Source organism: Oreochromis niloticus, linkage group LG4, assembly GCF_001858045.2.
Source record: "Oreochromis niloticus isolate F11D_XX linkage group LG4, O_niloticus_UMD_NMBU, whole genome shotgun sequence".
Lineage (NCBI taxonomy): Eukaryota > Metazoa > Chordata > Actinopteri > Cichliformes > Cichlidae > Oreochromis > Oreochromis niloticus.
The window spans coordinates 22,007,615-22,028,728 of NC_031969.2; the positions used below are offsets into that span (position 1 = coordinate 22,007,615).

At 40.3% G+C, this 21,114-nt stretch overlaps 1 protein-coding gene across 6 annotated transcripts in view; it reads right to left on the bottom strand.

Annotated features, from left to right (window-relative positions):
- Positions 1-21,114, bottom strand: part of baiap2a (BAR/IMD domain containing adaptor protein 2a) — a 51,564-nt gene that overhangs the window by 23,000 nt on the left and 7,450 nt on the right. For 5 of the 6 annotated variants that reach the window (XM_005454966.4, XM_005454968.4, XM_025906307.1 and 2 more), the window contains exons 2-3: positions 13,765-13,840; positions 10,326-10,412 (exon numbers count right to left, since the gene is read on the bottom strand). In XM_005454966.4, the coding sequence (XP_005455023.1) occupies positions 10,326-10,412; positions 13,765-13,840 (163 nt within the window). The remainder of the gene's footprint in view (positions 1-10,325; positions 10,413-13,764; positions 13,841-21,114) is intronic. The other variant, XM_025906308.1, reaches the window with a different exon arrangement.

Sequence of the window (21,114 nt, forward strand, 5' to 3'; positions counted from 1 at the left end):
GTGAGATATACATGTACAGAAATATGAGACACATATTTTCCAAAGCCCCTTTAGATCTATCAGACATGCTACATGCTCTATATTTAATGAGAAGAGATTGAGAACTTCAGTAAGTGGCTACAGCACTGAGATATGAGTTTAGTTTTGGTTTCATTTATAAAATAAAAGTTTGTTGTCATAGCAGTACGTATTGAAACCTTCAATTAAAGGTTTCAATAAATTAAAAGCATGACTGGAAAAAAGTTAAAGATGAGAGTGTGGGTAAAAAACAATTCTCTATTTCTCTGTCTCTGCAGACATTAATGTTACAACCATTTTATAAAAACATCAAATAAGGACAATAAAGAGCACTTTATTTCCTCTCCTGTTGCAGCCTCTTTTTGAAAACTGACCTAGGAGAGCACATCTCAACCCACCTCAAAATGCTCCATAAGTAAAAATCGCTACTCGAGCTGAAGTGGTTTCAGAACAAACTTTTATTCTGCACCAAAGGGCTTTGGAGTGGTCTCCTTCGCAACAAACAGCAAGCGCAGTGCAAATCGGTGACACTGAAGTGACCACGATAGAGCTGACTTTGACAATTCAAAGAAAAACACAAATCCAAAGTTTATACAGAGCTGCGAAACTTGAGCTTGGTGTTTACACCGTGTGAGGGAAGGAAACTGCGATATGCAATCAGCATTCTGCAAGAAAATTGTTAACAGTAGCATAACGTGCAGTGAATGAAACACTTTTCTAGGACAGCTACTTTTAACCCCATTCAGCATCTAGAAGCAGCATATAGATGCATATTAAATTGCAAAAAACACTGCATACTGTAGTTTATTAGGATATTTATTACTGCATTTGCCAGCAATTCTGACTTATAGTACAGTAAAGTGACAGAATTAAAATCCCACTTTTACAATTTTGCTGACCTGCTTAACACCAGAAAACCTGTGTGCGCAGCAAAAAAACTGACATCTTATCAAGATTTTTTTTTCCTCCTTCATCACTTGGTAAATTCACTGCAATCAATGACACTACAACGCCTGACGGGCTCATCACCGAATGCCCTAGACAGCAACGCCTTTTGCTCATGTTGCAACCTGCCTGCTGATCTTGCGCCTCACAGGAGTTGAGAAGGAGGCCAAAGCATCCTGTCAGTTCCCAGCAGGCCCGCTAAGCAGCTTACAGATACTCATCCCTGATCACAGCCCTTCAGGCTTAGAAACTCTGTCATTCTGTTGGTGGCTTCAACTAGCTAGATCAATTAACTAATGAGTATCCATCACCCTGCTGCCGACAAAAGTGCACAGACTCACACATCATGTACAGTGGCAGTAAAGAGGCAAAACAGGGTATTTGGAATAAGCCAGAAAGGTACAAAAACATATTTTCAAAAAGATATCATCCTGTCATCTGTAGTTTCATTACTGCAGTACGTACAATGTCAAAGCATATTTTACTAGTGAGAGAGAGAGAAAGAAAACACACACTTTGGGGATACAAATTGTTACCATGGCAACTTCAATATCACATAAAAACAGTAACAGCAACGTGGGCATCTTTCAATAGCAGTTAACATCAGAGCATTGCATCTAAAATTAATAAAGAAGCAAAAATGAGAAAGATTGGAATGTGTTTTGCAATGCTATTGGTTTCTGTGGAAAACATGTGTCATGCACGAAAGCTAGTGACACTTAGTGTTTAGAGCAACCAGCCTGATAAGGATATCCGCATACTATCAAGGACTGACATGACAGGTTGCTCACCATAAACTCAGATACAGATACACACCTACGTATGGGATATGCAGAAAAACACCGGTAAATAAACTTTAATGGACTTGTCATTCTAGTATCAATATTTCCCAGCGCACTTGAACCTCGCCTGTGTCCCTGGCTGACAAAAACAATAGTTTCTTTGTTGTGAGGTGATCTGGTTTATCTGCACCTGCAGCTCTGCAACAAGCAGCCACACGCCTGCTAGCTTAAACCACTGAGTCAGAGAAGGAAGCATGCCTGCAGGACTCCAGTGCATGCATATGAACAGACTGTCCCCTGAAGTATGACATCAGCTTGTGTAGATGTATTGACTGCTTGTGTAACAGCAGCCACGATACACCCACACAGGTGGAGATAGAGGGAAAAAAAAGTGAATAACAGAATGTGGGCTATGGTGCAGAAAAAAAATATATATAAAAAGTGGAAGTTTGCAACACGAGAGACAGAGATGGAGAGAATGGAGGTGGATGGAGAGACACTGAATCACTGGTGAAGGTCAAACCAGATTCACTAAGGGTTGTCATGGAAGCAGGATAATGCGAGGGTCGTTGCCATGGAAGAAGCTACAAGATGAGGAGCAATGCCGGCAAAATGTTGTGTTACAAAACACAGTTGAAAGATCTCCATCCTTACAATCAACCATCATTGCAACCGCATATAAAATCTCCCGGGGAGGAGAGTGGTGTGCGGCTCGCCTGGGGAGTCTGAGTAAAGTACAATGTGTGTGTGCGCACAGTTTCTGTGACTAAGCAGAGATGTAAACGCTAGCCTACCTGGCAAGCCAAGCCACTAGGGAAACAACTACACTGTAAGTAGGCAAGTATAATAGGACAGCAGTATAATGTGTGAGACACAGATAATAGCTGAGACTCTGGATGGCCCAGGGTGTATGCTACACATGTGTAGTACACTGTGGAAGCACAACTTCTGAGGCCAGCTTGTATTTAAAGTTCATCCATCTCCTTCTCTCATAAAGACGCAGACACACACCAGTGTACACGTAGGTTCTGTAAACTCAACGATAAACTCCGTTTGAACTCGTTTCCCACTTTGCTCATTCATGTAGCCTCACACAGGAGGAGAAAAAAAAAATACTGATGCATGTTTGACATCTGGCTTAAATTAGAAGCTTAGCAGTCACAGCTGTTCAACCTACTAGCCTGATATAAGTTTGTCCAGCAATGGTGTCATGCATGTAGGCCATAATAAAGGCTTAACAGGGAAATATGTAATGGCTGATGGGAAGTAAGGCAAAGTTCAAAAATATATAACATAATCTTGACTTAATTCTGAGGTGGAGGTAGACAGCACATTCAAATGATCTGGCATCATTAAACCAAAACCTTTATTTTTTTGGCTGCTGACCTAATAATTTTAAACCCAAAATATGCATATTTTCAGTTAGATAATGGCCTTTTCTGAATATTTAATGCTACCGCAGGGGCAGTAGAGACAGAAAATTTTGCATCACTTTTGCATCTTTTGAATAATAATGATTTTATTTTAAAAAGAAAAAGAATTAACACTAAAATTATTTTTTAATTAGTGGATTATGATCTCACTGAGTCATGCATGTAAAGCTAGGGGTTTACATGCATGACTCAATACGTTTATGACAACGTAAACTTGTGTGGGGTGCCCACATAGCTCACTGGGTTGAAAAGTGACCCATATGCTAAAGGATCACTGCAGGAGACCATTTCCCGTCTGTCATTCTCCCCATACCTATAAACTGTTATATATGTTTTGCATGGTCTCCTCTGGGAGTATAAGAGTTGCGTGTACTTTATTAAACTAGTGGAAACCTGCATAAAGCCAAACAAAGCCTGGCACCATGACTGATACTTTGATTGCTGCTGCACAACCCCCCTTGTGTAATAGAATGCAATAGCAACATCTAATACTGTTTATCCGCTTTAGATATCTTTTTGGACCTCACACTTCTTTTGTCCTCCACTTGTCCAGTTAGATGTCTTTTTAAGCTTGAATGACTTATAGGTCAAAGTTAAGTGGCTTAACAAATGAAACCTCCCTCCAAAAATGATCAGAGGATTGGACTGAAAGTGAGTAAAAAAAGCAGCCAAAATCCAAAGAAAAACTTTGAAAAGAAAAACTTGAGACTATCAGAAAGCCTGGAGAACTCCAGTATTGCTTAAGAACACTTCAAAAGTTACAAGAAAGTCTGACTCCTTGAAACCAAAATATAAAGAAATGAGGGGGGAGCTCAAGACTTTTGCACAGTAATGTGCTTGTGATGTGGAATTCTTTTGTCTCTCTCACCTGACACAAAGACGTCTAAGAATCAAAAGTATCAACTTCAGAGTGAAAAAAAAAGTTCAACATAATCTAGGGTAAGTTAGGCAAACAGACACAGGACAGGGAAAAGTGAAGAGGCCTGGAAAATCCCTGAAGAACATAGCTGTAACATGTCACAACAATGTAACAAAACAAAAAGAACATTCAAAATAAAAGAGCAATAACCTTTATCTCACATTACATTTGAATCCCTAATATAGCATAGTTTTATCAAAAGGTATAAGAGTATAAGAAAAACCAAAACCAAAAAAAGAGCAAAGTCATGTTGAAATAAGAAAATGAAAAAAAGTGGTTGCTTTGAAAATCTAACTAAGCTCTTTAACCATGAGTGTGTGTGCGCTACTTGACCCCGAAAGAAAGCTCTATGTAAACCAGGGCATCTAAACACCACAGAGTACACTAATGCACCACTGAGAGGAAACAACAGTAGACTCACTGGGGCTTCTAAAGTGCATTGATCTCTTTTGTATAGGCTACACGCTAAGAGTTGTTGCTAGTGGATTATTTCCCATGTACAAGCTCAGACCTACAAATACACACTCTCTTTTGGATCATGGCATAAAAATAGTAGACAAGGTTTTAAATGATGACATAAAAATCTGATTTGCATAAATGGATGTCGGATGTGGACATACTGGTTTGATCACACTTTCACACTGGCATGGCACTGACTGCTGGTTTTCATCGGTAGCAGTCTAACCAGCAGAATTTAAATGTACTGTAGCAGTCATTTTGGCAAGTATGCACTGGAGCACTCTGCAGCAGAGAAGAAGCTGCTGCTGGATCTGTAGCCAGTTGAAGGCAGAGCTGTTTCTGTAAAAGATACATTTTTAAAAATGTATACAGCACCTGTACGTTTCCCACTTCCAGCAGAGACCAGGGTCAACAGCTTGTGAATATTGGAAAGCACAACAACCCAACAGCATTAGGTCACTGTGCTGGTGACGTTTAAGATTAGAATTACTTCATCTTAGCATCCAATTAGGCTAAGCTATATGATATTATTAAAAGACTCAAGGTGGCTCTATCAGCTTTTACTTCTTTACTCACTTAGGAATATCTACCCTCAACAAAGTGTGCACCATCTCTTTAAGAGGGCACTAAGGTACACTTTCCATTGACTATCTGTATTTGGTAGAATAAATAGGTAGATTTGCAGATGGCTGAGCCTACATTTGAGTACAACAAACTTATTGATTGCTGTAACTAATAGTTCAGATGAGACTATCAAGAACCACCAAGTTGCCTAGCAACATAGTGTTTATGCGTGTGAGTATATGTGCTAATATGCATTTTTGTGGACAGCTGCTGTGTAGTTTATATTGATTATACATCTCTGCATTGTCTACCTTAGTGACCTTTTATTAAAGTGACAGATCTACACAAACCTCAATTTTGTGTAGGATTATTTTAACAGTGACCTTTACACTGAGCCTTGAGTAAAATTGTCCAGTACTATGCCGTTCCCTGCCATGAACAAATGAAGGGCATTGTGAATGTGTGTAGATGGAGACTGTAGGGGCCACTAGCTTCCCAGCATGCAATGCGTATCTCAGAAATAGAGCAGGATAAGGCAGAGACCCCTGGGATGGTGGCACAGAGCTAAGAAAAGAGCTCCTCTGCTCTCATTTAAACAGGGACAGGTGCTGGAGGAGGAGAGAGGTAGGCCACACTAAAGACAGACAGAGAGAGCAAGAGAGACAGAGAGACTGTTAAAGAGACATGCATGTATAAAGTATGTGTACTTATGGGTGCTCATTCAAATACAGCATGTCAAAGTTAACTCCTCATGTCCCAGTATTTGCTCTCAGCAACAACCATGTCATTTACTGTAGTCTTTTAGACAGCACAAAATTACAGGCAGATATTTAATGCCTGTGTCCCAGGTCCATTAACCTAAAAAAGACAGTTATGCTACATCAGTTTGCACCCTCATTTTCCCAGAGTGTACCACTTTTTTCTACAATAATTACTGGGAGGAATATGAGTTTTTATGTGCGAGTGTGTGCTTTTAATATTTGCCTCCCCTTTTTTTTTTCCTAATGCATGTTATTTCCCGAAAGACATGTCTTTGTGCTGAATCATACATGATGTTATTAAAATTTGGTTATTAGCAAGGCTAGAGAAGCTGATAAGAGGGGATGAAATATATTTGATTTCCTCTGGCTGGGGAGTCTAAAGTGTATGCATTTCACATTCTTGCCCGGGTTGTTGAAAACAGACAGATAAATCAAATGGCCAAAGGAGAGTTTACTTTATTGTTAGCCAGAGGACAGGGTAAATGAAAGTCACAGCAAATATAAAAACAATATGATATCTACAAAATTTCTGTGCTTGCACAGGTTTTCAGAAAAAGCACTGAAATGCTAACATGTAGGACAGCATAATGGAACACACCCAGCCAAGCACAGACAAGTTTTAAAGAAGAACAGACTGACCATGCTGAGTCTTAAAGAGGCCAAAACCTTCCAGCATACCTTCAGTGACAAGTCAGTCATGCAGATCTGTGATACTCAAGTGGACAAAGATATAACAAAGACAAGTCTTACAAACTAATGTGCTGACTTTCACTGGTTAGAGGGAAACTACCAAGTTTACATCTTGAAAGCTAGCTGGCATGGACCGCTGCAAGAAATCAGTGTTTTCGATTGTGCATCAGGTGGGTCTGAATAGCCTCCTCTCTGCTTGAGACTGGGGGCTTGAGCCTAACTATCGGGGAGGCTGTGGCTTAGGAGGTAGAGCAGGTCATCTACTAATCAGAAGGTTGGTGGCTAAGTCTCTGACTGCTCTAGTCTGTGTGTCAAAGGGCAAGATACTGAACCAGAGTTGCTCCAGATTCGTTGAGTGGAGTGTGAATGCATGTAGATGCTAAACAGAAAGGGCTTAGGCATAGAGAAAAGTGCATGTTCAAATGTGTGTGTGAACTGGTGAATGGGTTGTTGTACAATGTGCTTTGAGTGCTCAAGTAGAGTAGAAAAGCACTAGTCCATTTACAATACACATAGCCTGTGTTATGCAGCAGCATAATTAATTATTTTGCATGAAAAATGCAGACAAGACAACAGATTCAATCTACCATGATTCAGGCAATATTTTAGACATGCAAAGTTATGTGTAGACTCTTAATTTTATTTAGGTCATATTAATTGGAACTCTGAAATCAACTGAGTAGTGCAAGAATAGCCAACACACCAGACTTTGAAGCAAGACTTTTTCTGGAAAAACAGGGAAACTTAACTGACTGGCAGAAATCTAACCAACCAGTCTTGAGAAATTTAAAAGAGGGCTTGTTACAGTGACGAATCAAAATGCTTGAAATTTCCGGAGGAGTTTAAACCTGTAAACTGCCTTAGCTACAGGCCTAGTCGTAAATAACACGCCTCTAGCTTCAAATGGATATAAACACAATGAAGAAGGGCTGGTGGGTTGGGACTGTCGTAAATACCTCCAGCTCCACAAACACCACATTTCCCTAAAAGGGTTGGAGAGCCCCACAAGCCTCACTGAGGTTATAAGTGCTCACTCCCTCTAGACCTACATGAAGAGAGAGAGATAAAGAAAGAGGAGGATGGAAGACACAGCGAATGAAGGAAAAGAAAAAGAAATGAGGGAGGGAGAGCAGGTGTGTGTGTGTGTGTGTGTGTGTTAGTGTGCATGTTCATGCATGTGTGTGGGTGGCAAAGTGACAGGCGATGATTAGCCCAACCAGAGGAGGATATGTGGGAGGGAGTATGTGGGAGTAGTGGGGCTGGCGAAAGAGAGACTCTCTAGGCGGAGATCTACACAAGTGGATTAAAAGAGCTCTCATACTATATAAACACATAGAAATGGCACATAGTTTATGTACAAACACACAAAACGATGTAAAGTATAAAAGGCATGAATGCACATGGAGTACAGCGCACACACCAGGGTGGATTCCTGTGGGAACACGCATTGTTGTTAAGGTGTTGTAAAGAATCAAGCTAGGCTACAGTGTGTGTCGATTTGATAATGGAAACAGGCAACAGAGGCAATCATTTTCACAAAGTAATTTCATCCCTCACTGTGCGAGTGTGTGTGTGAGGGGGTCAAAGATGACAGGAAAAAATAAAAAGCCAGGAGAGAGGAAGGAGATGGTTAGCATCTGCAGACTCTTAGGTGTGTAGGCGGGACCGTTTGCGCCCATCGCTAACTGAGCTTTTAACAGGCTTTAAAGAGGTGCAACAAGAGCTCAAACTCATACGTGCATGTGTGAACATGTGCAAACAAAAAGAAAACGGGGAAAAAAAGATGCAGATTACCTTTAAAGGACATTGAGCCAGTCAGCTCAAACACAGCTAGTCCACAGAACAAATCAATCAGTTTTAATGGATTCTAGCTCGCTAAGGCAGAATCCATTAAAACACTCACATCCACTGCATTTCTTACAAGCCTGATTTTACACTTGTGTCTGCTTCTATACTTCCTTACTGGAAGCAGAAATTTTGTATGCTCCCAACTTTAGCACACAGAGGCTGTGGTTTACATGGGTAGTTGAGATGCTCCCGGTCTGTGGATATTTCAGTGTTCTACCACCAGCCAAACAGGAAACCCAGGGCTCTGGGGCCTAACCCTGTACATACAGTTGAACTTGAGGTCATTATACTGGACGTGACCTCAGGGCGGGGACTCTAAAATGTTGCAAGCAACCGGTTGGAAAACAAAACACTAATTCTTCCTGTGGAAAACACAGAAGCATGTAGAGAACCGCTGGGTGTAACGCACACATGATATAAGAAACAGACAACAAACAACAGGACGCATTATATTTAATTACATCACAATCTTTTTTTTTTTTTCCAAACTTAGTGAGTGAGAAGCTCAGTCTTAGCTGTGTCTAGATGGAGAGACAAGAATGGGCAGATATTAAGACAGAGAAGTTTAGTCTTTTAAATATCAAGTTCCTTTCCAAATCCTCCTTGAGGCATAGGTTTTCAGTTGCCTCATACACACGGAAATATCCTACACACAATGGTCTATGTACAATTTCCAAATTTGGCAGCCTTATTTCCATTATGAATAGGATTTAAATCAAATCCCAGCACACAGAGAAACTTCAAGCACATTCAATAATGTGTATTGTTAAAAATAAGACAGAATTCACTCCTGTTACAGTCCAAGTGGTTGGTGGTGCAAGAGGAGATTAGACCAGCTGTCAGTCAGGCTACATATATATTCTTCTCCCTTTGTGACAACTTCAGCCGAGGTTGTCTGGTCTCAAAGAGCCAGCTACTATAAGCAAGGCCGGGGTCAGCATGGAAGTACCGCTGTGAACTTTGGAATCAATAGAAATCCACACAAACGCCGTGAGATATAGAGATAGAGAGAGCGAGAGGATCGCTTGCTGAATAAAACATCCTGAAAGCACTTTCATGTCAGTCCCTGTTGGCTGGGCTGGAGGAAACCCAAACTGTATCTCAGCTCCACAGCAACAAAGGCCCCATCAAATCAACAGCTACTTCTGCGCAGATCAAGCAGCCGAATGCACAATCAGTGCAAAAGGGAATCTCTTCAAACATGAGCTGATTTCCCCTGGGCTGGGGACAGCAAACACACGCACACACACACACACACACAGAGAATCACTGATCACCTAGGAAACTACTCACTACGAGAGCACCAGGTGTTGCTTTTCCAATTGACCTCTATGTTTGCAACCAGAATGCTCACATCCAGACACACCTCATTGACACGATATAAGCATTTAATCTAAAGAGCAACACGTCTGGTATACGGATACATTCTTCCACCAAATGAAAGCATGCAATGCAGGAAAAGTATCAAACTGGCACTCTCCTACCAAAAATCTAAAAAGACTTTATACTGTACTCTTCAGCTTGGATGAAAGCATCTAACTCTGTATGCTGTTGAAAATGACAATGTTCAGCCCCCGCCTCACTGTGCGGCTGATGATACTGCATTGTTTTGTCTTGTTTTTCCTTCCTAGAACATTTCCCTATGAAAAGGAGGCCCGTGTAGTGAAGGAGTCATTTCCTCCATGAGTGAAATGACTAGATTAAAAAGACTAATTAAAAAGCACCTTCTCTATCAGCCCACGTTTTCTTCCTAAATGCTACTTAACTGTCACATTATTTTATACACAGAAAGATAATGCGGCTTCTCTATAAGGCCAATGTAACCAGAAAAAAGGAAGGAAAACAAAATAACCCTCCAAAAAGATGGAAAGAAAGAAAGTAGGGTTATCATATATACATCACTTACCCAAGTCTTTGGATCCTTGACTCTCACTGGCCAGTTCACCCATTCTGACCAGAGCATCAAAGTAGCCTTTGGCAGCAAATGTCACATCTAGAAGAAAATAGGATTGAGTACAAAAAGAAATAAAGGGGTTATTAGTTTAAAGGTTACAGAACAGTCCATTTTCCATTCTGAAAAAAAAAACCTCACAATGCACAGTTTAGCTTTCTGTGAACACAGGTGACAGCTTTCTATACAGTGATCTCTAGCTTCTCTTAGAAGTATTTCAAACACTAAATCATAAAAAAGGCAACACTTATGCTGCTAGACTGTTTTTTTTCCTTTTCATGCTCTGTTTCTAGTTTCATATAAAAAATAATGAATGTTACATCTTTGAGTCAGAATAAAGTATGTGAGCATTTTTTGCGTCACTTCAGATAAATTAATTTTGCTATGAAACCACTCACTCAATATTTTATAGCACCTGGAAACACTTCCTTTGTCCATGTTTTAACAGCTTTTCCATGTCAATTTTTTGTGCCATACCCTGCAGAAGCCTTTTTTAAACAAGTTTGCAAGTGCGTTTCATTTTTTTCCCACGCTATATCATACAGTAAACAAAAGCTAAGCATTAATTATATATAAATATAAATAAATGTATATATAAAATGCACAGGGGAATATTTATCTCAGGCCTCTTTTTGATCCATGGCCAATAAGTCACATACATACAAAAAAAAGAGAAATCCATAGCTCTGAGAAAACAATGTGGTTTCACAAAGGAAAGAGTAATGTCATGCTGTTAACCACATGCTGATAATCGCCACTGGACTTTTGCTTCTTCCATTCCATTTAATCTTTTATGTCAATATGTTTGAACACCCCACAGCAGGGTGACACAGTGACTGTGTTGGCTGCTGATTGACAAGACTTGTACACCTGTATAGACAATGATTCCACATGCTCCCCACTAGCACTAATGCAAGGCATAAAGCATACAGTGTTTCTAAAATTCTCACATTGCATACAGTGAATGAACATGGATATGGGTCTAGTGACCTATAAGGAGCTACTCGTGCACACACAGAAAGTTTGACTTTTGCTCCATGCATGCACAAAAACAATCAGTGAAGTTAATCCAAATGGGCAGTCATTCTGCTTTTATTTGCTCGACAGCTAAATAAAGAGTCATCCTGGCTGCACAAATCAATATCCACCTCAGCCACTATCATTTCAACCGCACCTGACCAGGCTAACAAAGGTCACACAGGGCAGAGTCAGCTTCCAGTGATTTCTGCCTTACTACCATGCAGTCCTCCACCAGTCTGCCAATCTCCAGCAAATAATGGCCAGTGCTTTTTGAGGTGAATTCAACAGCAGTCCGGGTGACAGATGGGCCTGCGCCTTTCAGACAGCTGCCAGGTGAGAGGCGCATTTACAACAATGTCCTGGCAGGGGCAAGCTATTTCTAGCAGACAGATGCAGTTGCCCTGCAATAAGGGAAGTCTCCTAGGCTGGAAGCCTCGAAGCTCTGCTCCGAGGCTGAGGGACATATGCTAATGCTAATCCCAATTACAGCTGAGTCAATGGCAGGAGATGGCCTGTGCTTCCTTCTTTCTCTACTGCACGGGAAAGACCAGAGAAATAAGAGCAGAGCCTTCAGAGCATCATAGCTGAGTCCTCTTCGTTATGTCAAACAGGCCTCCTGCCTGCCTTGATGTGGAAAGTGTGAATGTGTGAGTGTCAGCTCATGTGAGTTTGCACATGTGTGGTAGGGGGGGGTTGTGAGAGCTCTTGCAGATCTCCCAGCAACAGACACTTTCTTTTTGCTGATGCTGCTGCTGCTGTAGCACGTGTGATAGTGTCTCTGCAACTGAAGAATGGCTGATTAGATAAGCTGGATCTATACGGGTGGGTCTATCTAATGAAATGTGTGGTAAGGGGTTCAGAGAGACAGACGGAGAGGATTACTGGATCTCTGATTGCACGGCAGGCAAATGGTAGGGGAGGGGTTTATTTGAGAGCTACTGATCCTTCACTCATCCTTCACTCTAAGGAGGAGGGATAACACATCTTAATCGAGACAGTAAAGATTTTCTATAAGTGTGTCAAAATCATCATATTGTCAGGGGACTTGTATAAAAAATTACAGGCTCTGTTGGCTTGGCAGTTAGACTCGGTCAGTCGCAGTATTTGTTGCTTTTACACTTACCAGCCACTGTGAAATTCACTGACTGAATGCTGTGTTGGAAAACCTGTAATACTCTAATACCCAGACCAAGCAGGCCTATCAGTGAAGGCTTTTGGCATTTCTGGTGTGGGATAATTTCAGTGATTGCACCATATGGATATGGTGTGCACTCCCATCCCCAGCCCCCTCAAATGAGAGCTGCTTAGTCCCTTGGGTTTAGCCAATTCTGCAAAGTGGGTCTTTAATGGCTCTGTGAGTGCCTACCAGTCTGTTTCCTACCTAAACCAAGGACAGGATTAGTTATTGTGCATCAAGGGAAAGAAACAGACTTGTTAGGGAAGAGAACATCATTAATGGTCAGATGAGCTGGACTGGCAGGGGGAGGTCTCGTTATAGTTGAGGAACACATTGGATGAGTCTTTTTAGTTACAAAACAATTTTTTCACACATGCCCTACAATTCCAAACTCTTCTAAACAACACCCAACAAAGATTTATGTGAGAATGCAAATGGTGGACACAGTCAGATTGAACATGAACTGGTCACTAAGCTGCTACCTCCTGCAAAGTCTGCGTGCTGTTCCGATGTTCTGTTTTGCACTGATGTAGGAATAATGCCTGCACAGTAACAGTTGTGCAAATTCACAGCCAGCAAGTGGTCATCCTGTATCCTGCACCCTGCACATCCTACCTTACCTTGCCTAAATTAAATACAGTACAGTTTCCAGCAGTGAGATAACAATGCTGTGTGCTACATGTGAGAAAGGACAACTCTGGACAATGTCCTGACCTGATTTTCTAAAAGCAGCTCATATCAGAGAGTAAATGAAGAATTCAAAAGGCATAGCTGTAAGTGTTTGGGATTCCAACAAACAAATGCACAAGCACAAGCACACAGCCACACAGCCACACACACACTTGTTTTCCTTTGTAAATCTGACTGCTGACAGTGAGCTATCCTCGCTTTTGAATTAGATTAGAGGTCTTTTGTGTTGCTCTGACTACACCTCTATAACCATGTACAAGCAATGCCAGAAGCTCTGCACCAAATGATTAGGTCTGCCTATTTGGCATGAGGATAAATTTCGTGTGTTTTTTTGTTTGTTTGTTTTTTTTAAATGCACAAAAAAGGATATGTAGCTAGATACATAAAGCGAGGGAGAGTGTGTGTGTGTGTGTGATAAAGAAAGAGAAAGAAACAGAGTGTTTTCTTGGCTAAGTGCCTAAATCTGCAGCGAAACAGGAGCATGAAAGAAAAAAAGAAAGGACTTACTGGCAAGGGCCTTCTCATAGTTCTTCCCCATGGCAACAAAGTTCCGTAAGCAGGGATTGAACTGCTCCATAATGGTCTGAAAAAGAAAACAAGAAATAGATGGGAGGTTGGGCCTTTACTAATCGTTAGACTGTAAGTCAAGAGCAAAGACTTGCATATTGCTTTATTTATTCGCTATTCCACTTTTTACCTCACATTCTCTTTATATGCAAAGCTTCTCCAGGTGCACAAAACCAGTTTTCCATAAAGTAAACAGCTATATACAGAACACACACCAGTGTACACACCAAGAGGCAACCTCTGGGGCTGAAATATGGAGCCAATGTCGACGTGCCAAAAAGCTGCAGTTCCTCAAATGATTACTGGAGGCTTGCTCCAAAAGCGAGTCGGTCCCCATAGACCGCCATGTTAAAATGCCCAACTTCACAGTAGAAATAAACATGTTTACAGCATGGTGCAAAAGGGGGTTTGGTGTCTTAACAAATTCAAATTTAAACTTACCAATTCAAATGTAATAAGTCTTAAAGTTTTATCTTATTAGGAGTAGGAGTTACTGAACTATAGCTCTCGACCGTGTTTGTAGGGTTGCTGCCTTTTGGAGCCTTTTTAATGCCTGACAAAACATCCAGCTTACAGTGTGGTTAATTGTACTAACAGCCTTTCCAAGAACTGTGTGCTGCAGTACTGGTTCAGTGAAATTCAAGCATTTTATTAATGGGTTTCTCATTTTCATAATACCACTCGCAGAAGTCATATCTTTTGTTTTGGTTGGATCAGTAAGCTACACCGTTTTGCTCTGGAATTACTGTATCCCAATACACTCCAAGGTGCAGTTTAAATGCTGAGAATGCATGATTCTTGACACTTCTCACCACCTCCCTTCTCCTACACTCCTTCCTCCTGCGCTTCTCCAGGGCTTCCTCCAATTAGCCGGTCCCTAGTCACATAGTCAGGAATAGCCAGGGGGAAAGAGAGACAACTACAACACTGCTGCAGCAGCAGCAGTCTCCACCGACCATCAATACTGCTGGAGAACACTTTATAATCTACTTCTAGCCTGAATCCACACAGTGGCAAAATAATATGGTAAGGTGCCACTAGTGTCAAGCTAAAACCCCATCAGCCCATCCTGAAAATCATGGGCCTCTTATCCTCACTCAGACTTCAGCAGTTTTGCTTTTCCCTTCAGTTTTTTTTCCTTATTACTTTTTTAAACTGTGCCAAAAGTTGAGCAGCACCATGTATGTAATCCATCTATAGTGAAAATCCAAATGAGTAAGATATAAACTGCTGATATTTTCTTTATCATCAGTAATTAAATTACTACACCTTTTTATGACTCTGGTTACAAAAAAAATGTAAAACTGGAGCAAACTACAAGCAATAGGGTCAAAATGCCAAAAGACAAGCCACCATCAATGACTCATTTACTCTGATTTACTGGTTTAGATCTAATCATCTATACGAGTGATTTAGGATTTAGGATATATAACTAGGATATAGTTTTAGGTATTGCTACAAAATATTTTAATTGTCTGCCAACAATATTCTTATAACCAATACCTGATAAAGTTTTGCCCTATAAAGGAAAACCACAAAGGCTGAGGAGTTTGGAAAAGTTAGAAAAGCAAGGCTGGGATAGGACATGTGCAGAGGGAGGATAGCGGATATACTGGACAAAGGATGTTGAAGAGGAAAAGAGGACGACCAGAGAGGTTCATGGATGTAATGTAGTACGACATGCAGTGGATTGGTGTGATACAAGAGGATGCTAGGGATGGGGTGCGATAGAAGCAAATGATCTGCTGTGGTGACCCCTAAAGCGAGCAGCCAAAATAAGAAGTGATGCCTTTTTGTACAGGATTTACATTTTCAAAGTGATCAAGAGAAAAGAGAAAAATAAAAAGGTTGTTGTTCATTCATTATATTAACTAGCAATTTCACATCACTGATTCCAGAGCTGTGATGTGCATGTTTTAAAGACATTGCTAGACCACTGTAATCAATGAAGTCACAAGCTGGTTTGCAGGACAAATCATGTGATGACACCATTCCTCAACTACCCAAACATCTTTTTCTGCATTATATTATAAAGTGGATATAGATACAACTGGAAAAAAAAACAGTACGGGCCCACAATATAGTCAACTGATATACTGGATTAGTTAAGAAGAAAAAAAGGGGGGGGGGGTAGTTAAATATCTGTGTAGGTTTACAATCATCCAGGTCATGGTAGTCATGAGTGCTTTAAAAAGCAAACACCTCCAAAGGGGCCAACACCCACTAGAAGTTAAATACCTGAGATTCTCAACCATTTTTTTTAGAACTGAAGAAGTTTCTTTTGTGAAGAAATGTCATCACAAAGCTAAACAAGTCCAATTGCCTTCCTTTTTCAAGCTCTGAAGGAAACCAGCAAATGTTTACTACCAATGCTTAAAAATTGCTTGTACTGTTAATTATATTTCAAAGAAACAAATCACATTAATAGTAATTTAGTCTTTGCTGTTGTTTCAGTATTTTGCTTTACAGGGATGTGCCATTTCATACTGTCCTTGCTAATGGCAGTAATAAATTTGCCTTTACGTTCTAGCACACTCGGGCATGTCTGAGAGTCCATCTCAGGTGATGATTTAGTATCTAAACAGGCAGCTATTTTAATAACCTCCAAAAGAACAAAGTACTTTGCAAAACATGCAAGAAAAATGTTCCTGCTAAAACTGAAAATAACAAACTCGTTTCACCACTTGAGACAAAAACACTGTTCCAGGCAACCAGGCTACAAAAGGAGAAGAAACTAGCTAGAGATAAGCGACTCACACGTAAACAAATACTCCACTGAGTACCGCTGGAACGCTCGCTAGTTGTGCTCCATATACCAGGGAAAGCAGGCGGTGGATATAAATTCCTTGCTACTTTTGTGTTTACGTTTGACTTGACTGTGTCATCGAATATATTGCCTTATCACTACTACTGCACTATAAACCCGCTGCAGCTGGCACCTTGTTTAAGAAAATTCACACTTCAAATTAGGTAGTCTGACATCAATGACAGTAGCTCATTGGAAAACACCCTTTTACACAACTGAGGTTACATTACTCAATAGATTAAATATTTTTCTTCCAAATTTTCTGGAAATATGAAGCTATATCCCCACTCCTAGAGGTTTATTTCAGAAACCCACAAATCTCGGCACAACATATGACGCATTTAAGCATTTGCTGTGGTCAGAGCAACACTACCAGTGAGCAAAAGGACAAGGAAGAGTTGTTCAGGATCCTATATGTATTGTTTGGCTAAAATCAGAAGTCACAGCCTTTTTGAGTCCTCCTCCTCTTCTGTTGACTGGGTCTAGCTGTCAAGTAAAATGGACTCATGGCAAGTCTACAGTGCACCGTGGAACAACAATACAGTGAGGAACTTTGTTCTTATACAGATACAAACACACACAAGGCAACAACATCCTACAGACTCTTCAATGGTCTGCTTACTCTTCAGTCTGCTTACTTATTTTATTTTTTCATAAAAATAATTGTTTTAAATAAACTTATTCCAAAGTTATGATGAAACAATAGCAAAATGCATATTATAAACTATTGTAATATTCTCCCCCCGGCTCTGTTAGTCTAACACACTCGAAGGATACGAATATAATTGGTTGAGAACCCCATCTCAAGTTCACATAGCACCTCAATACAAATTGTATCCCTGCTTGTTCTACCTCTGGGAAGATAAAAGACAACCCTCAGGACCTTGCTAAGAAAATATTTATTCCTAAATTATTCAGTGCATCTCATTGAAGAGGTTACACGAACGTGTGTATCACAAATTCACAAATGCATGTGTGTGTACTCGTGCACACACCTACATTGATACAAGTGGTTATAATAAAGAGTGGTGGTGTTTAAAACTGGTGGGAGGATTACATAAAAAAAGCTAGGCCCAGTACAGCATCATTACAGAACATTCTCCCACTGAAGAGGCCAAAGGTATGTGACACAAGCCTAGCTGCCTTTTCTTCCACATTCCGAACACACACACACAAGTACAAACACTCACTGACCCACTGCCACTCTATAAACAGACACAGCTATGGAGCCAATTTACAGTATTATGTGATTAGCTACTGATATAACTAATATATAAGAGACATGGATTACAATAGAACTTAAATGACATGTAGTTAAGGGAAGTGAAGAAGGGAAAAAAAGTGAGGTAGTTTCTTTCTTCATCTCTTCCCATTGTTGCTAAATTTGTCATCCCAGTTCTCTTGTGCTACATTGTTACCCTAATTGTGACAGCTAATTGGGAAATGGGGCCAGGAGACACTTAAGGTTGTGCGACAGCGAGGCAGGGAGGGAGAGAGAGAGAGCTATCAAGTAGATGGCTGAATAGAAAACTGTGAGGATGAAATATTCTATGAATTACGAAGAAAAGGTATATAATCAGGTACTGTGTCCCCCTCTTTTCAAACTCGTTGTATCATCTTTCAATTAAAGAATTCGTAAAATAAGAAATAAGTCAAGGCTGGAGTAATTTTCTCCTCTTCTGAGAGGAAGAGTCTGCTCATTTCGTCACTGCCTACACGAAGACTGATTGAATTCATTATCAGCACTCGGAGCAAAAAATTAAGGGAGACAATCAAAGGAGGGCAGACTAATGTCTCCTGCAAAATGAATCAGATCTCTTTGACACCCAGCTGTGCTGCAGAGGTGAGACAGGGAGAACACAGAGAACTGTGGCGTGCATGAGTACATGTATAAAGGAGGATTAGAGGAAAACTTTATTAGGCGACGTAAAAAATGATTTCTTTCTGCGCACTAAACAAATCAATGTTTCCCCTCACCATAGCAGTAACAACCGAAACAAGGTCGATGCATCTAGATGGCAGATTCAAATTATGGGACATTCATTCATCTCTGCTCACTCTGTTCTCCTCTGTCACACACACACCTACGCACACAAACATTGTAATGACATGCAAAGGGGGCAATTTGAAACTAACACCAGCTGATTAGAACCAGGGGGAATCACGCGCAATCAGAAGCCAGGAAGCCATCATCTGTTCCCTCTCACCCTCCCCTCTCTCATTCCTTCTCACTGCCTCTTCAACATAGCAACTTGTCACAGGCCTAAAAAAAATTAAATAAATACATAAATGCCCAGATCACATGAACGCTGAATCTGCCATTTACTGCATTTGTGAGGACTGTAAGGACCTATCACATGATGAGAGCCGACAGAAGCTGCCAGACCTGCTGATGTTATTAGGGAAGAATGTTAAGAAAGTGGATACTGTGTGGACTGATTAGTGGCAAAAATGCTGTTTTGCCTTTCTCTTTCTTAATAATGAGGGTGCATAAGCAAAGATTGAGTCTCAATCAGCTGGAGGGCAACTATTACCTGAACTAATTAGTGTACTAGGACCAAATATTTTAGCTCTAGTGTAATCTCCAAACTAGCTGAGTGCACTGAATAATTATTAACATGGGATCAAGAGTGTACACCTCAGACAGGACCTTGACTAAATCATTTCTTGAGGGAAAACCCCTTGCTGGCCAAATAATGTCTCTACGTGGTCACGAAACTCAGACTGTTTAACAGAGATTTTTCTTTCTGATGTTTTCATATAGGTTTCCTTTCATCGTCACATCATCCACATGAATCAAGGTACAATCAGGGTAAAATGAAATCTTTAGACAATTAAGTTATCTAAAATAACATTTTTTTCATCTGTTATTGTAGCAGTGGTGCTGGATTTGAATATATCTGGGTACCTGTCAGAGGGTATTCTGGTTGTTTACGCTATGCCATCCTGGGTTTTTCTCCTAAGCCAGTCAATTTGGTGCTAAGGCTGGTCACAGCTTATCAGAAATAATTTCCTTGGTGTTAGAACTAATGAGGTAGTTGCCATATGAAAATACGACACACTTCTAATAGAATGCATTCCAAACTTTATCATATTTCACTAGAAGAAAGTAAATTCCATTTACTTACATCACACTTAAAATGAGATAACTGACTGTTTTGACTTCTTTCATATACTCAGAGAGGATGGGCGGTTATATCATTTGATTTAAAAAGAAGTTAAGACTTATAGATTAACATCAAAGCCCTACAGTACAGTGCCATTCCCAGCAATTATCAAGAGACTGTGAAGTACAAGGACTCTAAAGACTAACTGAAGAGCTACTATAAACCTGAAACACAGTAAACTGCTAACAACAATTCAAAGCATGCGCTTATGTCAGTGGTATATGCTTTGAGCGGATGCCATTGGGCAGTTCGCAGTTTCGCATACTTAAAGCCTTACTAATGCTGCAGTAGGCACATCATGTGCTTTCAGTGGAAGCCAAGGTAAAAATCAAATCTCAGAATACCACATGAATGCGTGTGTCCTTTCCAAGTTCTCTTGAAGGGAGAAAACTTTAACATTATAAGCAGAAAGAAAAGTTTGTAGACTTCAAAAACAGCTCCTCCATTCCTTTGTTATGGAAGTGTGCACACCCAAGTGTTGTGCATTACTCATGTCAAACACAGGCATCGATATAAAATAGAACAGAGACGTTCTTCCTATAACAATGTGCTTTGGTTGCAACAACTCCTGACAGTTTCAGCACTGGCTTTTATTTCACAGATAATGATGTTTCTATGCCACGCAAGCAGTTTACCTTTTCTAAAATTTTGAAATGTAGTGAAACGACTCAGGGCAGGTTTAGACACTTGTATTAAATGTCATCCAATTTTTTGAATTTTATTTTTATCGTGAAGCTAAAGAGTGGAAAGGGTTCATGCAGATCTACAGTCATGGTCATTAGTCCAAAAAGACTCATGTCAGGAACTATGTAAACACTGAAAATAAACAGTTGCAAAAAGGATTCATATCCAAGCCTATAAATCATACATCGCCTCTTGCCAACAGTAGCCTGCTTTCCATCCTCTGTCATGTAAACATGCTCCTGGTAAGATGGGAATAAAAAGGGGAATTTATGATTTGTACTATACTCTTATTAACTTGCAGTGCAGAGGGTAAATATCAGCAGTTCCTGTGTGCTGTATTTGTGAACTCAGTCAGGGTTTGCAACAATTCAGTGATAATGCCTTGCATGCTACACAGAAATAAAAGGGTTTGTCAGGTTGGAGATGCCTCCTACTGTAGATATTAGTCACGAAAAGGCATTTTGGCAAATTTCAGTGTAACTTGAGCAGACATGAGTTTTTTTAAGACTCTTTTGGGGTCCATAATTGTCTCTAAGGGGTCTCAGATTGAGTAGGGAAAACCAAGTCATCTACAAACAATTACTTTATCTTTTCCTCACCTTTAAACTGAGATGTCCCCTTCTGTCTCCACCG